General features: G+C 37.6%; 1 protein-coding gene across 1 annotated transcript; it reads left to right on the top strand.

Annotated features, from left to right (window-relative positions):
- Window positions 1-31: 31 nt before the first annotated feature.
- On the top strand, window positions 32-27,045 carry PRKCI (protein kinase C iota; the record flags this gene model as incomplete). Its single annotated transcript, XM_082003724.1, has 18 exons — window positions 32-147; window positions 7,579-7,700; window positions 12,186-12,275; window positions 13,598-13,648; window positions 14,876-14,961; window positions 16,320-16,460; window positions 17,310-17,364; window positions 18,125-18,183; window positions 18,639-18,815; window positions 19,798-19,895; window positions 20,890-20,976; window positions 21,538-21,673; window positions 22,692-22,779; window positions 23,959-24,084; window positions 24,188-24,267; window positions 25,251-25,340; window positions 25,639-25,754; window positions 26,887-27,045. The coding sequence occupies 18 exons, from the start codon at window positions 32-34 to the stop codon at window positions 26,972-26,974; spliced, it is 1,806 nt and encodes a 601-aa protein (XP_081859850.1). The 3' UTR covers window positions 26,975-27,045.

Here is a 27,045-nt window from a genome sequence, read left to right as displayed (position 1 = left end):
AGGCGGGGTTGCCCGCCGCGGGGTGGGGGGGATGCCGACGCAGCGGGACAGCAGCGGCAACAGCACCATGTCGGCGCCGGGCGGCGGAGGGGGCGGCCTCGGCGGGGACAGCGCCCACCAGGTCCGGGTGAAAGCCTACTACAAGGGGTGAGTGAGGGCGCGGAGGGGCGGTGGGGCCCGGCAGGCGGAGAGGCGGCGGCCGGCCTGAGGGGAGAGCTTTGCGGCAGCTCGGGGCGGTGGGGCTGGCGCCGCGGCCCTGCCCGGTACCTCGGGAGTGGCGGGTGCCCGGCCTTGGGGCTGCAGGAGGCTCTACTCCAGGAGGGGCAAAAGCAGGGCGCGGGGAGCCCCGCAGCTGAGCGGTTAAAATGGCTTTCAGGTTCTGCTCCGAGCCGGGAAGAACCGGCAGGACGTGGGTTCGGAGGAGCCTCCTCGCGGGTGTTGGGGCTCAGCGGGGACCGGTGGCTGTGGGGCGGAACGCCGCCGCATCCTCCCTTCTCCTGTGCTGCCGTCACCGGTAAGCGCGGATGAACCGGAGGGGCCTCCTCTGCCCTGGCCAGCCGGCTGTCCGCGCGCCCCGAGGTGCGGTACCGCTGCCGTCGGTAACGAGCGCGCGTTCCCGCGTAACGCTGTACTGGGGGACGCGTGCCAAAATGCGTGCTTAATACAGAATTCATACGTTCAGGCGCCGGCTTCGGTCCTGCTCTCTGCGTGTTAAGTGATACTCGGGTCTAAAGGAAGAAGGTGTTTGGGTGCAGACCGATTTCATCCATTTTTAGGCCGTTTCCCAGGGACCGAGTGACTAAGACACATCTACGGTCAGTTACACTTCCACTGTAAAAACAATAAATACGCCAGAGGTCTGCACAGTCAAAAACTGAATGTTGCTAGTCTAATTTAGTGTGTCTCCGACAAGACCATAGAAGGCCGAAGAAGTGTTCTGCTTTGGGTTCACAACCCGCTATTAAATAGTAACAGTTACAGCACCTATCTTTTAAAAGTTTGAGCACAAGGGTCGATGATGGTTCATTGGGCCATTAAGTTTGAGAGGAGGTGATCTAAGCAGAAAAAAATGTAGATTGCATTTTTGGATTAAGATTGAACACATGATACTCTCAACAGCTTCCTTCCAGTTATCTGTGTTAAGTACCAGAAAAGATTTATTGCATTTACAGTATTTACTATGGGGTATCTCTAGCTTTATAATTTTAAGTAGAGGTACAGAAACCATGCTGAGCATTTGGTATTTGCTACCATGTTTGATTGCTGGCTTGTCTCTGCTTTGGGGCTTTTCTTGACAAAAGTCTATAGAAGTACTGTAGAGACTGGCACAATCTGTGGCTTTAAAGGATGTGTGAAACACTGTCAAAGTAATAGTGAAATTCGAAGCTCTTTGTTTTACAGTCCCTTTAATCCATCATTTCTTAAGGACATGGAGGTGCCCCTGGCTATCAGCTGGCGGAAGTGTACATTTGGTCAGGCTCACTTCAGTGATCTGAAGTGGGAACTGTTCTGAGTTAAAACCATTTATATTTTTCTTCTGGGTCAGTTTTAATCTTGATTGTTTCCAAATGCAATCACATGAATTCTTGCTTTAGCACAGGGAGGCTGTGGTGCAAGAACACAGAGAGTGCAGCTCAGGGTTGTGGGAGTGAGGAAGAAAACTGCTACAGGAATGCTGGCTCATGACACTTTAAATATTAGGTAATAACTTCACAGGCACTGGAATATTTCTTTTGAGTTTCAACTATTGACTTTTCATCTGTTAATGCAATTATCAGTTTACTTTTAATAATGACACTGAGTCATATAGGGTGTTGGTTAACCATTGTGAATACCAACAAACTAACAAGCTGAATGCCTTAGTCATGGTTTGTTTTGAGATCTAAACAAATTCTTCTCTCCAGTTTCTTACAACAGAAGGTCTCATCCTCACTTCTCCGATTAGCACTATTAAGAAGTGGATATCGAAGCAAAACACTTTTACCTGTACTGATACTGAAATGACTTGGAGACTGAGGATCTAAATTCTGATATCAAAGGCAGCATTTTCCCCTTTTGTCAAATAAACTGTCTCAAGGTTAGAGCTGGATAGAGGATTTAATGTGAAATAGTGTTAATCAGGAAATGTTAATCTCTCTCAATTTTGTTTTAATAGAAGCATTGAAGTGGGTTGTAGAAGTTACTGTGAAAGTCTTGCTAGGAAAGTCTTTTCAGCTTCCAGAAGGAGTTTCTGGTCACAGAAAAAAAAAACAAATCAAGCACAGATTTGTTCTTGAAACAATTGGGAATCCAATAATCGGAATACTTGCCTGGGGCTTGAGACACTGCGTTTACCAACTCAGAGCAAAGAGCCGAACCTGAATCCCCAAAACACCTTAGTCTGGCCAAGAGCCTAATTGCTTTTCTCAGCCAAGACAAAGACTTTCATGAGAACTCTTTGAAGGGTCTTTGTTTCATTCAACCGGGCAGTGGTAATTCTTTATCTTAAATTCATGAAATATGTAAAGTGCGGAAGGAAAATTTTCCTGAAATGAACAGAGATCATGAAAATAAGAGGATGGGAATTCCCACAGACTTGGAAATTAGGGCACTAGGTTGAGTTTATCCAGGTAGTTCCTTCTCTCAGGTAAGCCACACTTATCTTTCTCATAGGGCTGGTTGTTTAAAATGCTGAAAATAGTCTTTCCACTTCTAAAGAGTTACTGTTAATCTGTGCAGTGTAATAGAGGTCCCTAAGCGAGTTCTTAGGAATTTATGCCATTACACCAAATGTTTACATACTTTTTTGTTGACACAGTAAACAAAGTGTAGCAGCTTCAAATGTGTGGCACTGAACAATGTTTGTAATTACAACCAATTTGGCTTTCTAATAATCAAAGTTTACATTTTTGTCAGTTCAGTACAAGACTCTATTAGATCATTAACACATATGGGGAGGATTGCACTGTGGCAGTAGAGAACAGGTAGGAATAATACTGCTTGTGTACTAGGAATCCTGTAGAATGAATGTTGCTGATTTAAAAAAAGAAACAAAAGCAAACAACAAACTTGAAGAACCATTTTTCTGTCATGATTAGAACTGCTAGCTTGCATTCTTTCAGTGCCTGACATAGATCTTGTACTGTTTTAACTGTGTAGGCTGTAACGTAGGTTAGACTTTTAATATAGTTAAAGGCATACGTTACCAATGCTTTTCCTAACTTCAGTTTGATTTGTTTCAAATGAAAAATGCTCCCGACAGTCCTTTCATGATACATGTTAAACTTGCTTCTTTTCTTAATTTTTAATACATTTATGTGAGTGGGAAAAGTAGGAAGAAAGTTCAACTTTAATTGTAAAATCAAAATGTACCTCCATAAATATTTCCAGGAAATTAATTTCTTAAGAATTTCTGAGTTCTCTCATCCTTTATCTTTTATCTTTATCCTTTTCTTTGTCTTGAGCACTCTCTGGGTCAATTCTTCAGCTCAATGTCTTTTGTTGTCTGAGTATCAAATTCCACATAGGAGAGTGTTCAGATTAAGAAGGCTTTGGTTTAAGCCTATGAACATGTTTTCACCCCTTCTTGCAGCTTCAACATTGATTTAATTTTCTGATGATACATTTTTTCCCAGAAAAACAGATTGCAGGAGCTGGCAGTTTGAGACCTCAGACTTTCACTGGGGAAAGAGATGCTTCAAACTGTTCTGGATGGCAGTGCCGGCACCGCAGGGTACTGAAATGATACAGCAGAATTCTCCAAGAGTCTTGTATGGGTTAATTTCAGTGAGCTATAATTAGACATTATCAAAAGCCTTAATGACTGACCTAGGTGTGTGATAAATATGTGGATATGTAGATAATCCATGTGTTATGTATGTATCTGTGTATTTCCACATACATAGTATGATAGCTGTATTAGGCTGCAGGTGGAAGAATCTAAAGGAGTCTAGTTCTGTTCTTACAGTGGATTGTTCTCGCATGGAAGTTTAAGCTCAGAAGTGAAAAATGAGATACAGAGACTGAATTACATCTAACTATTGGCATTGGGGTTTTGTTGGTGGTTTTTTTCCTTAAAGGATGTTGTGACTGTTGGATGATCTGTAAAAGAAAAGCATGAGAAAAGCTGTTTGATCTCAGAGGAAAGGTGGGGAAGATTGTGATGAGGTTCATGGTCTTCTAGAGATATTTAAAATCTGTTCTCTACTGTTTGTGTTTAGATTTACCATTTGCATTTTCTTAATCTTCCTATGGTTTATCTTTTACTGGTTCTTAAATTTGCAGGCCAGGGCTTTTATTTGTTTTAATAAAGGATTTTGTTATTAATATTTACATAAGATCTAAATGACAACATTTTAACTGAAAGTAATTCAGGACAAGTACTCTCTTGTTTATATGTATGTTTGCTATTCCCAGGTCCCTGATTAAGGCCTATAATGATAGTACTAAAACATCCTAAAAATCCTGGTGCTTCCATAGCAAGTTAGTTGGCACATCCAAATGTGGTGGTGCAAAGGATGTGCTTCATTCAGATTTTCTTCTAATTCCCTGTGTCTGTCATGAGGAGACAAATAAGGATATTATGCCTTAGAACAAACATACTTATTAAAAGCAGTACATAAGCTTATCTTCATCAGAAGGAAAGGGCTTTTGTCAAGAATTTTTTTCCCACATCTTAGTGAAAGAAAGCATTTTGTATTTTTCGGGCAAGTCAGCAGACTATGGGTCCACATTATCTTTCCTTTGTTCTTTAACTTGGCCTACTGATTTTTGTTTGAAATCCCAGATTTCTTCTCAGTAGAGTTTAACTTTATGTCTTAACTTCAGTGAATACAGCTTTTTCCTTAATGACAACTTCATCAGTGCAATGTTAGGTGTAAGAGTGTTGAAAACGCCATATAATGCGAAGGTGTGATAACAAAACCACTTTGGAAGTGAGACCTGTCTTGGTAGAAAAATGTCACTGTCATGAGTGTAGTTGGAGTGGCAAAATAAACTTGTAGAAAGACCCGTAAGCTTTCAGCTTCTGTGTTCTGTAAGACTGGCTGCACATCCCTAGGAATGTGCTAGATGCTGTTTGTAGAACCTTATTCATATTTATTAATATTAAAAAAAAAATATATATTAGCTAGGGTTCTCTGAAAGACTGATTAGTGTTTGTTATAACAGAGGTGGTAAGATGTATTCCAAATGTATATAATGACTGATGCATGTCCTGTTAGAGGTAATAATTACTCCTGTTGGAGTAATAATTTAGAGAGCTTGCTTAAATTCTAAAATAATGAAACTCCCCTTTTATTTGAAGCGCAACTATTTTGCTACTTGAAGGTAGCAACATGTAGGAAGAGGGTTTTTTTTTTTTAATTGGTACCAGCTTTTACTTAATAGATGGGGAAGGATTCCTAGACTTTTCAGTACATCTTAACATTTTGACTTTTTCTCTTCACAATAGTATGGATAAATCTATTTTAAGTGGACTTGAATTATCAAATTTGAAAACCCGCTGAACAGTTCTTGCCTATATACATTTTTTTTTTTAAATCTTCAGTTTTTGCTAGAGCATCACTGATTACAATCCCTTGAGATTACTGTTTGTCCCCTAACTCTTTTTGCTTGTCTGACAGTAATAATCATGTAGTCGCCACTTCTTTTAACATACCCTTTCCCATTACTGGCTCGTTCAATCACAAAATAAACTGCAGGAGTTGAAATACTTAACTCTGACTTCTCAGCACTCTTCAGAAATTAACTTTTTGTTTAAGAAAATATTCCAAAGTGACTATATCTGTGCTAAAATGGGATGGTAAACTTTAGCACAAAATCAGTGTGGCTGCTAGGTAAGCAGTGCCTTAGTTCCTTCCCTGAAAAACAGGAAATACAGGTTAAGACTTTGCTTCCTAACAGAGCCTCCTGGGTTTCGCTCTGGTTGATGCCTGCGCGTCTGTAACAGCAGTGTGCTGTTAGATCTGCCTCAGCTTCTGGAGCACTGGGCTCCCAGCTTCTGCATTTTGAGAGGACGCAAAGGGAGAGCTCTGCAGGGGAGGGAACACAGTTTTGCCTGGTGGGATGGGTGCAATCGGGCGTTTCAAACAAAGCCCTGTTTGCCCCAGCGTAGTGGACTGTCACTAAATACTGGGGTCCAAATACTGTTTCGTCTTGTATTTTTGTCTGGTGTGGAAAGAAGAGGAGCAGTTCTTCAACCATGTAACGTAGCAGCTTTTTGACTGTCTTACTCAGATTATTGAAGAGGTGTCATTTCACTATCCTAACCATTTACTGGAATCTTTCCCCTAACCAAACTAACTCTAATCATGCTCATAAAGCCAGAAATAGGGTAGCTGTTCTTCTAGAGTGCTTAGAAATTGCTAGTTTATTGTATTCATGCTGCTAAACTTGAAGGAGCCTGAGGCAAGCATGTTTATTACCTGTGTTCTCTGCCACTCCTGGAAGTGGTTCAGGTTCAGTGACCACAGTGTGTTAAGTCACCTACGTGATAAACTCTGCCCATGCACAAGATGATTTAAAGACGTTTCACTTGCTGCATATGTACACTTCAGTCTGGTAGGTGTGTTGATGCGAATTTTGACCAGGTAAGAATTTTGTCTCTTGCTTTGATCCCTCCCCCTCTGATAGTGCTGGCGGCTGGCACCAGCTGAAACAAATCCCAACTCGCTGAGGCTTTTATGGGAAAATTAAGCTCAGAGCTCAAACATTGGACTTATACGAGGAGATGTGTGAAGTGTAGTGTTGTAAACAACCTTTTCACCCCTCCACCCTTCTCTGAACTGCATCTCTGAAATCCTTTGTTTAAAGGACTGCAACCCTGGGTCACCTGTGCTCCTTTAAGGCCCAGTGAATACCAAGATAATGCCTCAGTATTTTATTTTAACATATTTAAAACACCAGATTAACTAACTCTTAGTTATAAAAGAAACACCCATCCTGCATAACAGTAAAGTAGTAAATTTTAATTCTAAGTTTATGTTTCTCTGTCTGCATTCCTTGTCATTGTAGTGAAACATGCTGGGTCTCTTTTTAAAGACACTTTCAATATTTGGAACATCCCCCCCCCCCCCCCAATCTGCTAGGAAACCTATTTAATAATTTTCATTAATGTTTTGTAACATCTACACAATCAAAATTTAGTTGGAGAAGATTTATACATTCTTACAACATTTTGATATCTAATAATAAAACACTGTTAAAGAGCAAGCAGAACCAGCAATCCATTAATAAAGTTCTTCAAAATTTTTGCAGCATTTAATTCTTTGGTTTCCACTGGTATATCTCATTTCTGTGTGTGGTTAATATCTGCTGCAACTCACTTGATAGTTATTTGGGAATTTAAATCTTAATTTTTCTTAAGCAGATACCTGGAGGATTAAAGTCAAGTAGTTGGTAATAAAAATCACTTGGAGCCTGACTTTGCTACAGGAAGGGAACTTATGTGCTAATGGTTTACTAATATTGCTTTACTATTTTTAGGTCGCTGCAGCAGGGATGGGTTTTACGTTAGCGGTATATGGAAGACATTAGAGGTGATGATTAAATGCCACGTGTTGCAGTATCATTTCTCAAATTTATTTTTCTCTTGCTCAGGGACATCATGATAACGTATTTTGAACCTTCCATCTCGTTTGAGGGATTGTGCAGTGAAGTTCGAGACATGTGCTCCTTTGACAATGAACAGCTTTTCACCATGAAATGGATTGATGAAGAAGGTAAATTGATGCTTGGTCTTATGATAAATATTTGATCAATATGTTCCTCAGCTGTCTAGCTCTTCTGCCCCGTTCATCTTTTCCTTTCCCTCTGCCTTCATAAGATAAGCTTGTAAAACATACTTTATAAATACGTTTTTAGAAACAGTAAATCTGACTCTAAAAAGAATGGTTATCTAATGCCTTTGTAAGTTTATCTTAATGGAAAGGTCATTGTTTCAAATGGCTTGGTGTGGAGAGCTCAATTATTTTTTTTTTTTAACCAAATAAATTAATACTCAGTGGTTATCAAAATGTGAATTCAATGTTAGTATTTCTTAGGGCAGAAATTGAAAGTATACTGATGAAGAAGCTCATGGTTCCCCTTAAGTCTTAAATCTCTGAGACTTAAACTCATCTTAAATGATACAAATTACAGTATTTATCTACAATACCTGTATCATTTAATATATAGTTGAGTTGTATGTGTAACCAAAACCACTATATTTTGAGTGTTTGTATCAGCTGTTACTTTATCAGCTTAAAATCTCTTAACACATGACTATTAGTAAAACTTTTTCTAACTATTAGTAAAACTTTTTCTAACTATTAAAAGAGAAATTACTTGTCCAAGTAGCTTTTCATCAAAGTGCAGTAGTAACAGCCTTGGCTTAGAACTCTTGTCATCTCTAGCGCTTACATTATCCATGTTAAAGTTTACCTTGGATGAAAAAAGTTCAGAGTCTGTTCTCCCTTTTACTTGACAGACATAGTCCATTTCTGAGCTGTATACATGCGTTAGTAATTTTTTGAAAAGGTTATTTGTAGTTCCTATTTTCTTTGTGGAGTTGGTGTATTCTACACATAGGTTTTGAGCTACACCAAAGAGATGTCTGAATTATGAAATAGCTGCTGAGTTATTTTAGCATGCTAAGTACTTGATGCAATACATAAAAGGCCATAATATGCAGTGATTTGTCAGCAGTGATTAGTATTTATATGCAGTGATTAGCATAAATGGTGCTTATAGAACTGTTTCCTCCCCTTCTCACAGCGTTCCCATTCAAAATTGGGCAAGTGCCAGATTATTCAGAGCTTAAAGCTAAACACGGACCAAAGCTGAGAGTCGGTCGTAGTAAGAAATACAGATCTCTAATGAAACATTTGTAGAAAATGTTGTGTAGATTCAGTGGTTTACTTGAAGGAACAGTTCTGTCTCAATTTCTGCTCTTTAGAGATAGGTTTAAAAAATTAAAAAAAAAAAGGAATGCTGCTGTTCAACTAAGATTTTTCATGTATTCACATAGGATTCAATTTTCACAAGCAATCCATGTTTGCTTTAATCATTGACTTCCAGTTTAATGTCAGTAGAGAAAAAGTTAATCTGGTGATAAAGAGTGTGTTTAAAGAAAAAAATCCCCCGTCTTTATTATGAGTAATTCTTGCATCTACAATGCGTGGCTTCTTGCCAAGACCCCTGCCTCCACTCTTCCTCTCTCCACCAATCTTTTGTGTTTTCAGTTGGTATTCTTTCTAGAAACTCATAATTTGCTTTCTTGGAAAATTCCCATATCGCATCCTCTTCACTAAAACTGTAGTTGACTCTTTAATAGTAGCATGAGGAAATGTGCGTACTGTGGACTGATGCTTGTTATACTGCTGTCCGAGCATCTCTAGTGTAAGACAAGATATGGCATCCAGGCCATCTTTTCACTACTTAGCTGATCAAGCACTTTAGTCAGTATGTGACTGAAGTGGGCTTATGTAGTTGCTGAGGTTTTGATTTGTCATTTACTAAATATCTTTTTAGCCTTTGCAGGATGCAAGAGCATTTTGTGTAATGGTAATGGCACACAAAGGCAGACCTACTTCAGTTGAGTGGAATCACTTTAAAAAAATGGTTGGATTCAACTGGAAAATAGAATTAACTTGATTTGATTTTACACGAATTTCTATTTTATCTGTATGTAGTCAGTTCATCTTACCTCCATCTTGTGAAATGTACTTTAGGATGAACCTAGTCTTGTTTGTGTTCAGTCTGTTGTTTCTTGCTATATGGTTCAAATGTAAACTTCTTCCTGACACTTTATCTATGCTTTCTTCAGATGGCTGTAAAATTCTTACTAGTCTGATCTTGTTGAAAGAGTATTTGTAGCTCATTTGTTTTATATACCTAGTCACCACTAAAAACACTTTGTGGATTAAGACCTCTGTTATCCCCTTTTAGATTTGGAAGTGAAATTGTGAATCTGAGAGCAGTGTTGGAGAGGATCGGTTATGTGCTGTTGTAATTGTTAGTTAAGTTGTTAATTCTGAAGCTTCCTACTAATGTCTATAAACCTTCTGTTCCTAGTTTGAAGCGCGGTATATGTTCTGGAGAGGCTCCTTCTGCCAAAAAGAAACACAAAACTGTTTGCACAGGTGTCAGAAACAAATGAAGAAAAACTGGTTTGTTGATTCTCATAGTGAGTCTGAATAAATTTAGTTGTTCCTTCTCTTTCCTCTGTGCTCTGTACTGTGTGAGTTTATGCAGTGGGTGGCCAGGTTGGTGTCCAGATAGGCTGATTGTAGTGGGGAGGCAGTATGGTGAAAAATTACTACAGCTGGCTTAAAAGAATAGTTTTGAGGATTATGACATGCAGAAGAGAATGAAGACAGAATGCTGCAAATGGACAGTTTAAATCTGTTACTATTGTAGCAATAGAAAAGAATGGATGCATTAGAAACAAATCAAATTAACTGGAAAAACTTTTGTAGGGTGAGTTTTAAATAGCCCCCTGCCTGCTAGGTGTATGGTTCTATGGAAAAGCCTTAGCAGTGCCCGTATTAATTTTGATATCTTGTAGTACAAAACAAAAAGGGAATAGTTAATAGACTGTTGCTAGTTAGCTTTCAAACAACGCTGTTGACTGAAGATTCAAAGCAGTAAAACTTTTGGATTTGATCCTGTTCAGCTGAGATGAAAATTGTTCTGCCTTCCTCCAGTTCAGGTACCCACAACCAGTTTACCACTTAAGTGTGTAGAAAGTAGTATTTCTGTTAAAAATTGGAAATGTCATATGACAGTAGGCTTGCTATATGGGATTTTGACTAGGAAGAAGCTTGTTGTGAGCACATGCTAGAGTATGAGCAGGCAGAGATAGATCCCATGTTCTTGCACAGAACAGCTTGTGTAGGTTGAGGGGGGAAAATAGTTGAACTAATAACCAGAAGTATTTTCTTTCTTTGGGGCAGTGATGATTCAGATTCAACATTGCTTTAAACATGCTTCAGTTGTAGTATTATTTTGAACAAGATTTCTTCTTTTAGGGGGATAATTCTCTAAATATTATTACTAGCCTGCATCAGACACCAAAGAAAATGTTTTGCTGCATGGCTGTTCTTTTCAGTCTTTACAGCTGTTTCCAAACGCTGACAGACACAGGAGATAAAATATCAGATGTAGTCTTTAGATGAATCATGAGAAACAGGTAAAGTACAGACTGTGTGTTCGAAGGATTATGAACCAAGACTAGAATTTAAGGTCCTACTTGCTCCTGATCCTGAATACAGCAGGTCTTTAGCTTGATCTCCTTTGTTCCTCGCCCACCCTTGTCGCTAGGTTTTAGACCTACCTATATCCCAAAATTGCCCTGATGTAAATAAGTGTTGTTTAATGATTCTGAAATACCTGTGTGGATAGATGTTGGTTTTTTTAGAAATATAAAGTAGGTATCTACAAAGAGACCTCAGTCAGTCCTAAACTGTTACATCTGAAACAGAGATTTGTTAAAGCAATCCAATGCAGTCTTGTCAGAGAAACTTTAAAATTCATACCAAATGTTTGTATGATAATCTGCTCCATCTCAAATGGTCAACAAAAGCTGCAATTCCTTTATAAACAAGGAAAAAAAAAAAAAAAACCCACCAAAACCCAACCCCCGCTTTTTTCCTGCCCTTTCTTTAAGGGGTTTTGCTTCAAATAATCCTGTGAATGTGAAAGTAGTCGTTAAAAATCAGAAAAATGGGGTGTTTTCACTTAGGTTGCATGATTTTTCCAATGTCTTGGTTGAGGTTTGAGGAAAGACTAGAGGTCTAGCTGCTTTTGGACCTCCTGATTAAAATCTTGGCAATATTGAAGCAGCTCTGAAAATAGAATTGACTCAGTTCTAATTAAAAATGCATGAAATAAAATGGAATTTTGGAAGGATTTTAGGTGCAGGAAGATAACCTGCACCTCCTGTACTGAGTAACCATGCTTGTAGCAGACCAAACCACTGAGGTTTTGTGATTATGATCTGCTTGCCTTTTGGGAATATATCTCTTTTAAATTTTTTTTTCCCCCTGAAAGCATTTGATATGACTGTATTTTCAGATGTACTCTCTGAAGAGTGTTAAAAATAAATAGACTTGAGAATATTGTTCTGTTTGCTACAATAATTATTTTAGAACCGACTGTGAGGGAGCTGTTGAATGGCACAAAAGTAACTGGATTGAGTTTTGTCTTGTTCTTTTTTCTTTCTACAGGGGATCCATGTACAGTTTCTTCTCAGCTGGAGTTAGAAGAGGCCTTTCGGTTGTATGAACTAAACAAAGATTCAGAGCTTCTAATTCATGGTATGATGAAATTTACTATATTACTCCTCACGTTTGTACCTGTGAAGTAGAACTTTTACCTTGCGTTAGCTGTGTCTTTTGCACAGCTTCCTCAATTAAAGCCTGTTGCAGCATTCCATCAAGAGGATGCTGCAGACCATGCACTGTGTTTTTATCTGTCAGCACTTTGTCAATGTTCATTATTAAATTAAGGGAGGAAAAAATACTTTGCTGTTAGCTTACTGATGAAAGACAGCCCCTGTCTTTCATTCTTTCATCCTAAGTGCCTTCGTATGCTTGTTGGCAATGAATGGTTGAAGATACATAGTACAGTGTCCTTCACTTTGTTACTGATAAGTGCTTTAGAGCAGCATCTATATTAGCAAAAAAAGTTGATGAGTTCTATTTGTGATGCCTGATGAGTCAAAAGTTTGACTTTTCTAAAATTAAGTACTCTAGACCAGTTTTCAACCTAATAATATCATGCCCCTGTTTGTGTAATTGTTCAATTTTTATTTTTCAGGGTTATATGCCTATTTTGGTAGCTTCTGCAGTCTATTCTTCTAACTGTTTGTAACATTTTACAAGTAGAAGATAGATTTCAGTTTAACAGATTATAGCAGAAAAGCAGGGATCATTGTAAACAGTGTTAGTGGGTGTGTTACACTACTGTGTCTTGCCATGGCCCTTATCTAAAAGGGTGAAAAAGATCTAATTCGCCATCAGCTCATTTGGAAGGAAGAGACAGCTTTTCAGCTTCCCACAAAGACTTTAAAAAAGTGGAAGAATGTAATCTGTTTCTATATATCTTTCACTGTTTCTGTTACTTCAGTATGCTTTTTGGTCTGCCCTTTCTCCATTTCTTTTTGTGTTTGATAAGCTTCTGAGTAAACCAGCACCAGGGAGCTCTCTCCCCAGTTTTACTTCTCTCTGACAGTTACTGAAGCTAAATAAACTGAAAAAAAATGGCTAATGTAGACAAGATCATATGAAGCTGTTTGGAAATCTTGACTATAAACTTACTATATTACAATTTCCTAATACTGATGGTTGGTCACATGAGATTCCATATTCTTGACTTTTTTCTAGTTCTTTTCTTCAGGAAGTAACTTGGTTTATTCTGCCTTTGGCTTGTATTTCTCATGTAGATCACCGTTAGGTCCAGCAAAGGGTTTTGTGGCAGCTTTTCAGTTCACCTGCTCTTGCACACAAGGTTTTGTTGAAATGCAGTCTGTGCTGTCTTCCTAAATGGTTGAATGCCTTTCAGAAGTGTTGTATTTAACCCAAAGATTTCTTTTCTGTCCGAAATAAAAATTAATCGGAAGTTAATGTCTGTCTTGCAGTGTTTCCTTGTGTACCAGAGCGGCCTGGCATGCCTTGTCCAGGAGAAGATAGTAAGTAGGCATTTTAATTAAGAAGTACAGAAAATCAGGAATTCAGATTTCCTGTTTTAGAAGACTGTTGATATTCTATGGTTTGGCATCCTACACTTATGAATATTAATAATGCAAATCTTTACAAATTAAATATTTAAGAGGAATAGAAAGTCTTGCTAAACTTAAATGTTGTTTGTCGTTTCTGAATCATTGTTAATAAGCATTTCACGTTCCTGTTAGCTATCCATGTCACTCTGCTTTCCTTGCTTTTGCCTCTTTTGACAGTTTTTTATCCTATTCCTATCTTTTTGGTAGTTGCCAGATTGCTGGCTGACTAATGTGAACAAAGACTTGTAACCAGTGGTAATGACTTGTTGTATGACCATTTAGAGATTGTGGTTAAATCATTTTAAATGGTTTGGGTACTATCAGGAGTATTCTCTGAAAACCTCTGAGTTATGTTAGCTAATGTACTTAGACATTAAAGAAGTAATTTTCCCTCTGCCTTAAAGTTTTATAAAAGAGTATTTGTATGTTATGCACATGCACATCTGTCAGCTTGATATCCAAGTCTCTGACAAATGTAAATGTGCATGCTTAAAAGTTAACTTTGGCAGTATGGGTAATGCTGCTTTTCCGAAAAAATGAGGTTGCAGACTGAATCAGAAATAGATTTGCAACTCAGTGTAGTTTTGTATATTACAGTTTTCAGTTTTGGTTCCTGACATGCCTCTAATAATGAAAAAAAAAAATTAAAAAAAAAATTAAAAAAAAAACCCAACACATAAAAAAACCCAACAAGCCAAACCAAAATCAGTGGCAGCTGTGGATCTAAAACACTGGAGGATTTGCGCAAGCAATCTTATAAATCAGGGCGGGCTCCTGAAATTAACCTTCTTTCCTCCTTCCCTTTCCCCACAGCTCCTCCCCAAGTTTAGGTAAGGTAGGTGCATACTTTGCACACAAGTGTTTGTATTGTTTGGGCAGTTTTCCTTCTCTTGACTCACTGTTCTTTTTAACTTTGGAAAAGCAGAATTAACTTTGAGTTGATCGGGATATTCTACTTAAAATTTTCTCCAAAACTTAAAAAATGAAAAAGATACTTGGAACACTACTCTGTGTTTCTCTAAGGTGCAGGAGTGACACTTTGCTCTGCAAGTCACTCTACACAGAAATGTCCATGAGAAGATGTTATAGTTCTGTGTTTATATTTTTATGGATATAATCATATGTTTTTCCTCTTAGAATCCATTTATCGCCGAGGCGCCCGCCGGTGGCGAAAGCTCTATTGTGCAAATGGTCACACTTTCCAAGCCAAACGATTTAACAGGGTGAGACTCTTGTTGGGTACTTAAAACCATGATACAGGGATGTCTTACTTCCATAATTACAAGGTCACTGCCTTGAAAAATTTTAAGGTAGTTTTATTCTCATTTTTGTTGTTTGTCTATAGTATGTAAGCTTTTGGTAACCCTGTAGTTTCAGGAAACTTAATCATTATCAGGAATTTAAAATAGAAGAAGAATAAATTGGTTGCAATTCACTTGACATATACTCTGAAACCGTGATACAAATTATATAAATGCTCCCATGTTCCCTTAAAATCTTCCCAGAGGGTAAAATTGAACATTGGCATTAGATGACTATGAGTTGAAAGTACACTTTCAGTTCTTTAAGTTCTGGGAGTAAAAAGGTCTGAACTCGCTTACGATGCACAGACTTTTCTTTCATTACTTTTAAATGAAAAACTGAGATGTTTCTCCAAACAGCCTGCTGTTACTGATGATTACATGATGGCATGTAATCAACTGAAAATAACAAACCATTTGTAGTATTTTCAGGAAACAATGGTCAAATATAATTAGCTAAGGACAAAGAAGGTTATCTGTTGTATTTAGAAAAAGCAACAGCAAAAACCAAACCCAAAATATTTGTGTAAGTCAGGTTCCTTGACAGCTTCAATAATCTTTCCTTCTTTTCCAAGTTTAGTGTATTGTGTGCTTAATGCTTGAGATTGTCTCCACTAAACTTCATCTTGAGCATCCTTCATATCTTAACTTCTCTACTGCTCTTTTTTTTTTTTTTTTTTTGACCTCTTCCTGGTCAAAGACTGTCAAGGCACCATAGTTTAATCACTTTCCACTCTTGCTTTCATAGACACCCTGTTTTCATGGTTCCTTTGAGTTGTTCTGTGAATGTCCTTCAGCGAGTGGTGATTTTCCCTTTTCCTGTTACTTAGTGGTCTAACGTGTTGAAGCTTTGCTCTCCTGCCTTCCTCTGTACAAATATAAGGACTCATCTACACAGAGATGACGAGGCACGTAGCAAATTAGCTGGGGCACTGCAGCCTGCTGATTCAGCTGCAATGCTGTTGACCTGGAGTTGGCTCATGTCTCCCTGGGCCTCTGGCAGCAGAAGAGGCTGGCTGTGCCTGCGCCTTTCCGTGTAGGTGCACGCTTTCTGTATGGCAGTTGCTTCTTATTGTTCAGTTCTAATTTTTGTTACCCGCTGTATTGTATCTGCCTGTTCGTTCTTAAAGTTTTCAGATGGAGACTCTTGTTATAGTGGCAAGTTCAGTAGGGATCTTTCTGATCTCCTGTCGTATGTTCTGTGTTATTGAAAACGTGGAGGAATAGTTCTAATTGCTTAGTTTTGCTCTTTAATCGGTTTTGTTGATTTACCATTCTAGAGAGCTCATTGTGCCATCTGCACTGACCGAATATGGGGCCTGGGTCGCCAGGGATATAAATGCATCAATTGCAAACTCCTTGTTCACAAGAAGTGTCACAAACTTGTCAGTATTGAATGTGGCCGTCATACACTACAACCAGTAAGTAAAACTTCTCTGAAAAGTTGTCTTTAAATAACAACAACCGACCAATCAAACAAAAGCCCATTTTATACCAATGGCTTTTGAATTATAGTCTGCGAATAATCACAGTAAATGAAACATTATTCTTTATGGTTACTGTGACGTTTTGTAAGAAAGTTAGGGAATCACTTAGCAGAATGGCAGTTTAGTGGCAAGATGGGAGTCTAACTTTCACATCTGATTTTTTTCTTGTGGCAAATATAAACATACAAGTGTTATTTATCTCATCCTTCACTATATTGTTACATAGTGCATACGCACACATGTGCTATTTTGTATCTTCAAAGTGAGGTACGGGTAAAATAAATCCTCTAAATGTCTGTTAGACTTTTCCCATTTCACAGAAAAGGAAGATGAAGTGCAGAAATTTTGACTTTTCTCCTGAGAAATTAAATCATTTTTAGTTCTTAAGTCCCTAGTAAAATGTAGATGATTACTGCTCCTTGGTTAATATTAAAAGCAGACAGCTAAAAGTCTGTGTTCTGTGAATTAATTTGACTAATATATGTACTGCTGAAGTACTTGAGCTTTTCTGTCTCATTTCTCATCTGCTGTACTTCTTTTCTCTGTTGTACTGAGTTGTCACTTCCACAGCTTCTGGAAATGTGTCGTAATTTCTGGAAAATAGGTAAAATAAGGACTGCAATGGTTTCTTTTATTGTGTATGGATTAGAGCAGTAACTATGTTAACTAATCAAGTTTAAAAATAGCTAGATTATATTCCTCAGGGATATTTATTTTATTGTCTCTAAAATAATGTCTCTTGACTTGGACAGTCTATTACAAAAATTCTGTGCATATTTTCAGGAACCAATAATGCCTATGGATCCATCATCAGTGCATCCAGATAATGTAGAATCGGGTAAGATCAATAATTTTTTTCTTTAAAGTACTGTAAGTTGCTGAAACATGAACTTTGTGTTTTAAAAGGAAACAGAATAACTTTAAATTATTTTTAAAACACGTCTTCATAGAACCAGAAAAATCAGCTTCTTAATGCTAAGGGGGATATAACTATAAAAATTCCTTAGTTTTCCATATCTTACCAGTTTGATAAACTTGGCTAAAAAGGAAGAATTTAGTCTGTCTGTCATATTTTTCCATCAGTAAGCTGTGTACTTTAAATGCTGTAATCAAACAAACAGGAAAACCCCTTAACAGAATTAGCGGGGTTTCTACTGGATCGGTAGCCACACAAGTTCATTCTTGTAGCAATCAAGTGATGGTCCTAACATTTGAATTTGGGTATAGACAATGATCAGTTTAAAAACCAAACAAGCCACTGTTTTGCACCAGATTCTTTTTGTGTGGAGTCAAGATTAATCTGAAGAGATATCCAAATGTAATTACAGGGGTTTATATTAGCCATAACTGACTATTAATGCAGTACTGCAAAAGAATTATTCTGATGGCTTATAAAAACCAAAACAACACCCTCTGCCAAAACAAAACCAAAAAACACCAACCAAAAAAATAAAACCCCAAACAAACAACAGTTTTGAATCCTTAGAATAGACGCATTTAAATCGTGTACCTCTTTGAGCTCTTGTGTGCGGAAATTTTAAGGCCAAAGAAAATACTGCTATATCGCATCGGTCTAATCATTTTTCTTTCACCTCTAGTGATTCCGTACAATCCCTCAAGTCATGAGAGCTTGGACCATGTTGGTGAAGAAAAAGAGGTAAAGTATTGCAACCAGACTAACTGCATTCAGAGATCTTAAAGACTTTGTGTCTCTCAATTTCAAGAGTTTAGTATTTTAACTTGTTACAAACTGAAAACTAGTACATAAAGCATGTTTGGGTTGCTCACTCAGGTGTATGCATGTATGGCTTGCAAGCTGTTTTATTTTGAACCTTGAGTTGAGATGTGCTTTGACTTAGAAAGTATAGATGTGCTTTGACTTAGAAAGTATTCCAAACTCCTCCTGTTCCATTTGTTTCTTATCTGCCAAGTCTCTCTGTCTCCTTCCTTTCCCCTCACATTCCTTTCCAGGACACTGCAGTTTTAAGAAAAACAAGTGTTAATTGAATCCGTTGTTTATATTAATTTCGCTGTTCTGTATGGAATGCTAACTTTTGTGGTTATTGCAATTGGCAAGCCTGCTTACTAAATTCAGATTATCTTTATCAAAAGGCAATGAGCACTAGAGAAAGTGGCAAAGCTTCCTCCAGTCTGGGTCTTCAGGATTTTGATTTGCTCCGAGTTATAGGAAGAGGCAGTTATGCTAAAGTACTGCTTGTTCGACTGAAGAAAACGGAACGCATTTATGCAATGAAAGTGGTGAAGAAAGAGCTCGTCAATGATGATGAGGTGGGCAAGCTTTTTATCAATAAATCGGGCAACTCTTCCAAAGAGCTTCAATACCTGCCAAAAGGTGGGAGCCAGACTCCTGGGTCTGTGACACTATTTGAAAATTATACATGCAGTTTCTTAAACATACTATACTACAGAAGGTTCTAAGACAGATAACCAGTTTTGAGGTCTTCATTGACAGAGTGGTAGCTCAACGCTGGCCTCCTGTGCCAGTGGTTTCTGTCATGAGCCTCGTTGCCTCTGTTGTCAGTGTCTCCTTTTGTGATTAGCACTGTCTGCAGCGGTGCTCCTGCAGAATTCAAGTTAATAAGCCTGGCTTGCTTCGTTTTTTTGGAGCGGTATTCCATGTCTCCTATTATGTTAGCTTGCTGGGCTGAAGAAGAAATGGCTGGAGTTTGGTTTTCATATGTTCAAGTTTGGGTTTTTTGTCACAAAGGAGAAACTCTTACGATGTTATTTTAATTGCTCTTTAGATTGGACCTTCATCTTAATAATTTTTGTAGCTTGTACAGTGATTAGTGTAAGCTTCTCAGAAATTGTAGTATTAGACTGCTAAACACCTCTTGTTCCTGAAGATTTCCCTTGTGTTTCTTTAGGCTACTCTGAAAAGACCTGAGTGAGTGTGGTTTACTATCCAAGAGCTTCTGTATTTATTTCTCAGTCTACCATTGATTTCTTCTGCGTTTCTTGGTGCTACTTCACATTTGCGTGCACCAGTTTATCTTTTATAGATGAGTGTTTCTTCATTCCCAAGTGTAATTACACAATGAGGCTAAAACTATGGGACACTCAAGACAGGAAAAAAATGAGTATGCTAAATTGTATTACTTCACACTGGAGAACTATATAATACTTAATTTCTTGCAAGTGAAATGAGGATGACGAAACACTTAAATACCTTTCCACTAATTGTCATGAATAACTTGACCTAAGAATTGCAACAATCCTTTTCTGAATGTCGCTTTTCTTAAATAAATAGGACATTGATTGGGTTCAGACAGAGAAGCACGTCTTTGAACAGGCTTCAAATCATCCCTTTCTTGTTGGACTACACTCTTGCTTCCAGACAGAAAGCAGGTAAAAGTCATAAGATAATAAGAAGATAGTCTTATTCAAAAAATATTTCATACTGTTAGGCACCTCAAAGGCCTTTTTAAAGCATTAAGTGTTAGGTAGGTAGCAAAAGTCAATGTGCTGTAAATCGTTGTAGCATTTTATGAGCAAAAGGCCATGTTCATCATCTGAGCTTTTCAGATTGGGAAGATGCAAAAGAATGTAAAATAGTGATAGGTATGACGGGAAGGATTCTGGACAGGAAGAGAGGTACAGCTAACAAAAAAGGCTTAAGAATAGGAGGTAGAAGACAGAACCTAGAAAGGGAGGAAAAAAGGTTTAGGGAGAGAAATGAGAAGTATGAAAAATGAGGAAATTTATTTCAAGCTTGCAGGGACTCTCTGAAGACGAGTGTCTGAGCAAGATTTGGAAAATAGTTTCTGAATTTTAAAAAGTAAAACTGGGTAACAGAGATGAAAATTATTATTTTCCTGTGTGTTTATATATAGGAGAAGAGACTACAGTAGACTAATAAATTATTATTCTATACAGTAATAATTTCCAGTATATATAAAGTGTAGTTATTGTATATTCAAAGAACATCCTTGCTGTTTGAAAAGGTACAAGGGAGGGAAGTGAGAAGAAAGAGTATTTGTAATACACTAATAGTATTAACCACAAAGGAGATTAAAGGGATCAAGAAGGAAAATTAGAATTTTTTTTTTTTCTGGTTTATGCATAGAAACTGATGTGAATCTGTTTATATAGTCACATACGTAATAACTACAAGCAGTAGCTTACTTTCCTTTAGAAATAAAGGAATTGTCTAGAGAGACTTTGTATACTTAATTTTTAAATTTGGACATTTATTCGAAGCAAGGGAAAATGGTGAAACCAGCCATATTACCAGAGAGATGGGAGGAGTTGAATTGACATTGTTTGATAACAGACCTGTAACATCTCAAACCTCTTTCAGCCTCATATACAATCATTTGTAACAAACTCCTGTGTGTTTCAGGTTATTCTTTGTTATAGAGTATGTAAATGGAGGAGATCTAATGTTTCATATGCAGAGACAGAGAAAGCTGCCGGAGGAGCATGCCAGGTATGTCTAATTCCAGATTTCTTGCATCAAAACAGTTGGTTTTCTGACACAGTGCAGTAGTGCAGAGATTATGATGATGAGCTAGCAAATCCTCTGCAGATGTTAAGGATTTAAGAGATGTTAAACTGCATCCTCATTTTAATGCTGCAAGCTACCTTATTTGTGTTTCAAGGAGGGACTGTAATAGGAAGCACTTAGGTATTGTTGTCATCTAGGGTAATGCTAATGCATTCAGTCTGATCTGAATTTTTATCTAGAAAAACACTTTTGTGTTTTTTTTTTTAACTGTCCAGGCAAATGCTGAGTTCTTGGTGCATATGTTTCATCTCAGGTGGTGAGATGAAAGGGATGACTTCAGTAGACATTAATATTAATTAAAAATAATTTTTGAAGTGACTGTGGGTAGAAACGTTTGTATGATTATAAACAACTTACCCACTTCTCTGTGAAAAATAATAGAATACCTGGGATAATATTTAGAAAAGTATCATACTACCAAGATTATGTTACGGTGGTTTGGGTTTTGAATACTTGAGTCATCAGTATCTCTTTCTACACTAGGTTTTATTCCGCTGAAATCAGTCTAGCGTTGAACTATTTACATGAACGAGGGATAATCTACAGAGATTTAAAACTGGATAATGTGCTACTAGATTCCGAAGGGCATATTAAACTCACAGATTATGGCATGTGCAAGGTAAGCTCTAGTTCCTTGCTAAGCAGTAAAATCAACAATTAAGAAATTGTCATAAATTAAAGGATGAAGAGACTTAAAAATGTGAAATCTCAAGGTATTCATTTATGCACAGTGCAGATTGGTGTTTCTCTTTTCTCCATTTGTAGAAGTGACATGAGTATACAGCCCAAGTGTACAGACTACATTATATGTACAGTTTGTGTTTTTATAAAGCTGCTCTATCAACTTGACTAGGAGGGGTAGGCTGAAATAGTCCAGATAGCTTGATTTCAAAGAGAGCAAGAGGTTGAAATGTAGCAGTCCCTTCTGCTCCCATTTGGATTCTATGACACTTCCATTTTCTCTAGAAAAACTTTGTCACTACAAAGATGCTGGAGCCACAGGTTTGACTTTGCCATGGAATTGCCATTATGCTAATCTATTAGCCAAAACTATAACATTTAAAATAGATCTAAGCAACTGAAAAGCATGAAATAATACAGGTTGGAAAGGGCCTCAGGAAATCTAATCCACCCTCGCACTCAAAGCAGGGTAAGCTAGAAGATCAGGCCAGGTTACAAAGGGCTTTATTCAGTTTGACCTTGAAAACTTCCAAGGGTGAAGACTGCACAACTTCTTTGGGTAACCCCCCCGTTCTGCATCCCATGCCCTTCTCTGAAAAGCTCATATCTGTCCATTACAACACCCCAGTCATATAAGCTGTTGCACCGTGCCCGAGTTACTCCCATTTGCCTATTGTTGGAGGTGTGGTGGAGTTTACTAGCTAAAACCTTAAAAGATGTTGTCGTCAATAGGTACATGCCATCCTTTTGAGACTCTAGATGCAACCTACTTCTGTTTCTTCTGAAACAAGTAGTGGTTTGTATTCATTTACATAGAGATTTAAGTATATTTTTACTAAAACGAAAGCAGTTTATTCAGGATGCTTAAATTAACTCAAAATGAAGTTCTTAGCAGAGGGAGGATTGTGGGATCTTTGGTTAATTGTAAAGTATTTTCTTCCCATGTTTTCTTAAAGGAGGGTCTGAGGCCTGGTGATACAACCAGTACGTTCTGTGGAACTCCAAACTATATTGCGCCTGAAATTCTCCGGGGAGAGGATTATGGTAAGTTGAATTTTTCACTGCTACCATATAACTTTCACCTTGTCTCTTACTACTTACTCAAGTTGTTTAGCAGTGAAAAGTATAAATCTCCATTAGACATGTGATCAATCTTAATTCAAAATCCTGTCTGAAAAAACAAACACTCTTCAGAGGATGGAAAGCATCACACCAAGCAAATGAGATACCTTGCCTTCCACATCTTAAATTCTTTTTATCAGTCTTGAAAAATAGCTTGAGTCTCCCAAATTTATTATTGTTTGTAACTATTTCAGGTACTGCTAATGATACACTTGCAGTCTTGAATTGTGTTCGGTTTTGGAGCTTTATATTTGGCAGCAATGATAGTATTAGATATGAATGCATTGCCAAGGGCCTGGATAGTAGGCATCTCTTTCACAAATCTCAGTGTTAAAAATAAAATTGTCTATGCAATTGCTTGTTCAGGAAGTCCACAAAATTCCTGAAGCAAGAGACATTAAGAGAGTATAGAACGCTTACTCTGTATGTGTCCTATCACTTATCCTTTCTTCCTAAGCTTCCAGTACTGTGCCAAGCAGATCTTTTTGATCTGTTTTCTTCCCTTAAGGCTATAACAGTTTCTACAATTAGTTCCTATTTTTAAAAAAGTATAAATATTTTTAAAATCTACAATCTTATTTTAGTTGAATGTCTCTTTCAGACTGGCTTCACATCTTTCTTATCACAAACTTTCTAGGCCAACCAGACTATATCAGTCCCAGCCTAGCTACTGGAATTTTTTCTTTAGCAGTGAATAATAGAATAGATATGCTTAGCTCCATAAATGACTGTCTTGCTGCTATTAAGAATCACATACTTCCTCCTTGTCCTTATCCCCTGCCGTGGATAATGCGCTGTTGGTTAGTAATGACTAAGCTTAAATATTATCTAAACCTTTGTTAAGGTCCTAACACCAACCTTTAAACTTTTTTACATTTCCTTTTCTTTGTACAGCATTCCCTCCTGTTGCACACATAATGAACCAAGTAATGTCTAGTACAATTGTTACCTCTCTCTTATTCAGATAATCAGAAAGTCTGGCAATACTTAAATTTTTGAACTAATTCTTTTCTCAAAACATGTCTGTCTTTTGGCCCCAAAAGCGTTGGTAGGTTTTTTCTCCAAAATATCTTCAGTGGTGTCTTCTCCTTTGAATTCTAGGCTTCAGTGTAGACTGGTGGGCGCTTGGTGTACTTATGTTTGAAATGATGGCGGGCAGGTCACCATTTGATATTGTTGGGAGTTCTGACAATCCTGATCAGAACACAGAAGATTATCTTTTCCAAGGTAAGTACCATTAGTATTCCTACACTTCAGTGCTTTGTTTCTACTTACTTTCAATCTAACTTTTAAAGATGCAGAGGCTGATACAGTCCTTTTTTTCTTGCAGTAATTTTGGAAAAACAGATCCGAATTCCCCGATCCCTTTCTGTTAAAGCAGCAGGTGTTCTAAAGAGTTTCCTCAACAAAGTAAGAGATAAAGAGGACTATTTAAAACTTCTTATGAGTAGCTGTTTTTTTTTTTTTTAAACCTATTGACTAATTGATGTGTAGCAGATGTACTTTGTCTGCCATATACAGAAACAGGATAGAGAAGGTGTAAGCCTAAAGCAGAATTTCAGTGGGGCTGGGAGACCTATTCTAGATGCTTAAAACCTGACGCTCCAGATTGTCAGGCTGGGATCATGAGTAAATTTCAGATTAAAGGCATAGAAATGCTTCAAGTGATTTCTTTAATCCAGAGAATTGGACAAACTTAACAGATTTATTTTGGTTCTTAGAGAAGCAGCTTAGCAAATCACTTTGACAACTCCTGATGACTTCATTCAGGGAAGTGCAGAAGTGGTACGTGTTCAGTGTTTGCTGGTAACTAACTAGCCTGAGAGTCAAAAGGTGCATATGTGATAGTGGACTAGTCCAAGCACGTGCTGGTCTTAATTTAGTGTGGCATGAGTGGGAGAAAAAGAGGTATTGGAGAAAACAGATTTGGTTAAATTGTTCTAAGAAAGTATTACTGTCCAAGAATACTACTTCTGTCGTAACTCCTTGGTAGTGTGTGCATATGCATACGTGGAGGTGGAATTATCTTGTTAAAATAACCTTCTTTCCACCATATTTACCTGCAGTTACTACCCCAGTGTGATTGCCAGGCATACTCAGTCTGCTCAGGGAGGGGTGGGATGGAGGGAATAATCAAATTCTTTCCAAACAGGTTTGAATAAAAATGAAGAAAGATGGCATGGGTGTTTATAAAGCTCTGTTAAAGGCTTCCATATGTTCTCACCTATTTCAGACAGTAAATTGGAACAGTTTCCAATGTAAATAATGTTAACTTAGTTCTTCAGTGCCCGTTGTAACTCTGGTGTGTCATTTTTCAATGAATTAGTAACATTTGTATTTAACTCATGCATAGCCCATGGCACCCATTTAGAAATATTTTCTTCCTTGCACAGGATCCAAAGGAACGTTTAGGCTGCCATCCTCAAACAGGATTTGCAGATATCCAGGGACATCCCTTCTTTCGCAATGTTGATTGGGATCTGGTATGTGGATGCCTGCTGGCCTGGCTTATTTTCTTTGTATATGGTAGTGGCTTCACAACTTGTTTTGAGCATGAGAGATGACATAAATACTTCAAAAATCTTAAGCTCTTAACTTACGATGCACCATAATGATGATACAGAATCTTTTAACCCTTTTACACACGTCAAGTACAGTAGATTAATAGAACGATTGTAGAAAGTATACCAAAGAAACTTAACAGTAATTTCCAGCCTCGTTTAAAAATCATTCAACAGGTTGTAACTCATTCTTGGTATCACTAAGTGCGTTTATTCTTAGATGGAGCAAAAGCAAGTGGTGCCTCCATTTAAACCAAATATATCTGGAGAATTTGGTCTGGATAACTTTGATTCCCAATTCACCAATGAACCTGTGCAGCTCACTCCAGATGATGAGTAAGTAATATAGAATTTAAGAGGTTCTGATAAGTTAGTGAAGGAGTTATAAAACTTCATTTAATAGCTGTAGTTGCAGTGCATAGAGTATACGTAAAGCAGTAAACAACATTTTCTTGTGTTACTTTGGAGAAAATTCTGTTATGTGTCCTCATAGTAGACTTTGTATGGCTGGATTGAGTATTGTACTCTGGCATGATAAAAAAATCAGCTAGCAGTAGGAAAGTTGCTATAAAGAATCTTAGTTCAGGGAAAGATGAATAAGTGCTATTTTACAAGTTTTAGTGGTATCATCTGCAAGAAATGAACGTGTGAAGGAAAAGACCTGTTTTGTCAAGCGGTTTATTTTTGCATTAGTTTAAGCCATGAATGTTGGATTTAGATTAAATTTATCTTGGGTGTTCTGAACAAGAGAATATGCTTTCTTTGGCCTGTTTGGGTATTTTAAGTTGTTAGTAGTCAAGTGAAATTACCCTGGCTGAAAAGTAGTGATTAAAATGCCTGATAATGCATTTGATTTTGGTAGTGGATTTTTGGTTCCTGACTCCTGAGGGGCCCTGGTTTGGGATGAGAAGGGAAGGGCCTTTCTAGTTTGACTGAGTCACTGCTGTTTGTGTTTTAGGACTTTTTCTAGGGTTTTGTATCATGTTCATGTTGTATGTAAATACGAACAGTGAATATTAAATGTTATCTGTGCACCTTAATTAGGTCTGAGATCCAACTTCCTCCTTCATCCCTTTCTAAATGCATAATGTACAAATAAAAACTTAGAAAAGTTGCTGATGCCGGTGCAGTCTCTATCACATCCTAATGTTTTCAGTTTTTTACAAAACTGGCTGTTTTGGGAAAGTTTTAAAACTGCAAACCTTGCAGATTTGCTTTGTAGGGAGAATATGTGCATGGGAGCAGCCCAGTCACTGCTTCTGGGTGGTTTTGTGTTCTGCTACCATTATAGAGGCTAGGAAGAAAACAGTGGTAACTGTAAGGATAGAGAGGGACAAAAAAGAGACAGGAAATGTTCTCAATTGCAATCTTCTGTACAGGTCTAAATTTTAAGACAAACTATCAGTTAATATCATTGCCTTTTTAATTTTTCTGAACTAATGACTGTTTGTTTTTTTTATCTTAATAGTGATATTGTGAAGAAGATTGACCAGTCTGAATTTGAAGGCTTTGAATATATAAATCCTCTTCTGATGTCAGCTGAGGAATGTGTCTGAATTCTCTATTTCTGGACTGTGCCAATTGTTACTCTGTCTGTTTCTGCATGGATAAACATCTCTTCATTTGG

Source organism: Phaethon aethereus (assembly GCF_964289735.1).
Source record: "Phaethon aethereus genome assembly, chromosome: 9".
Taxonomy (NCBI): Eukaryota; Metazoa; Chordata; class Aves; order Phaethontiformes; family Phaethontidae; genus Phaethon; species Phaethon aethereus.
The sequence above is the reverse complement of the archived record's forward strand: the minus strand, read 5'-3'. Positions and strand labels throughout refer to the sequence as shown.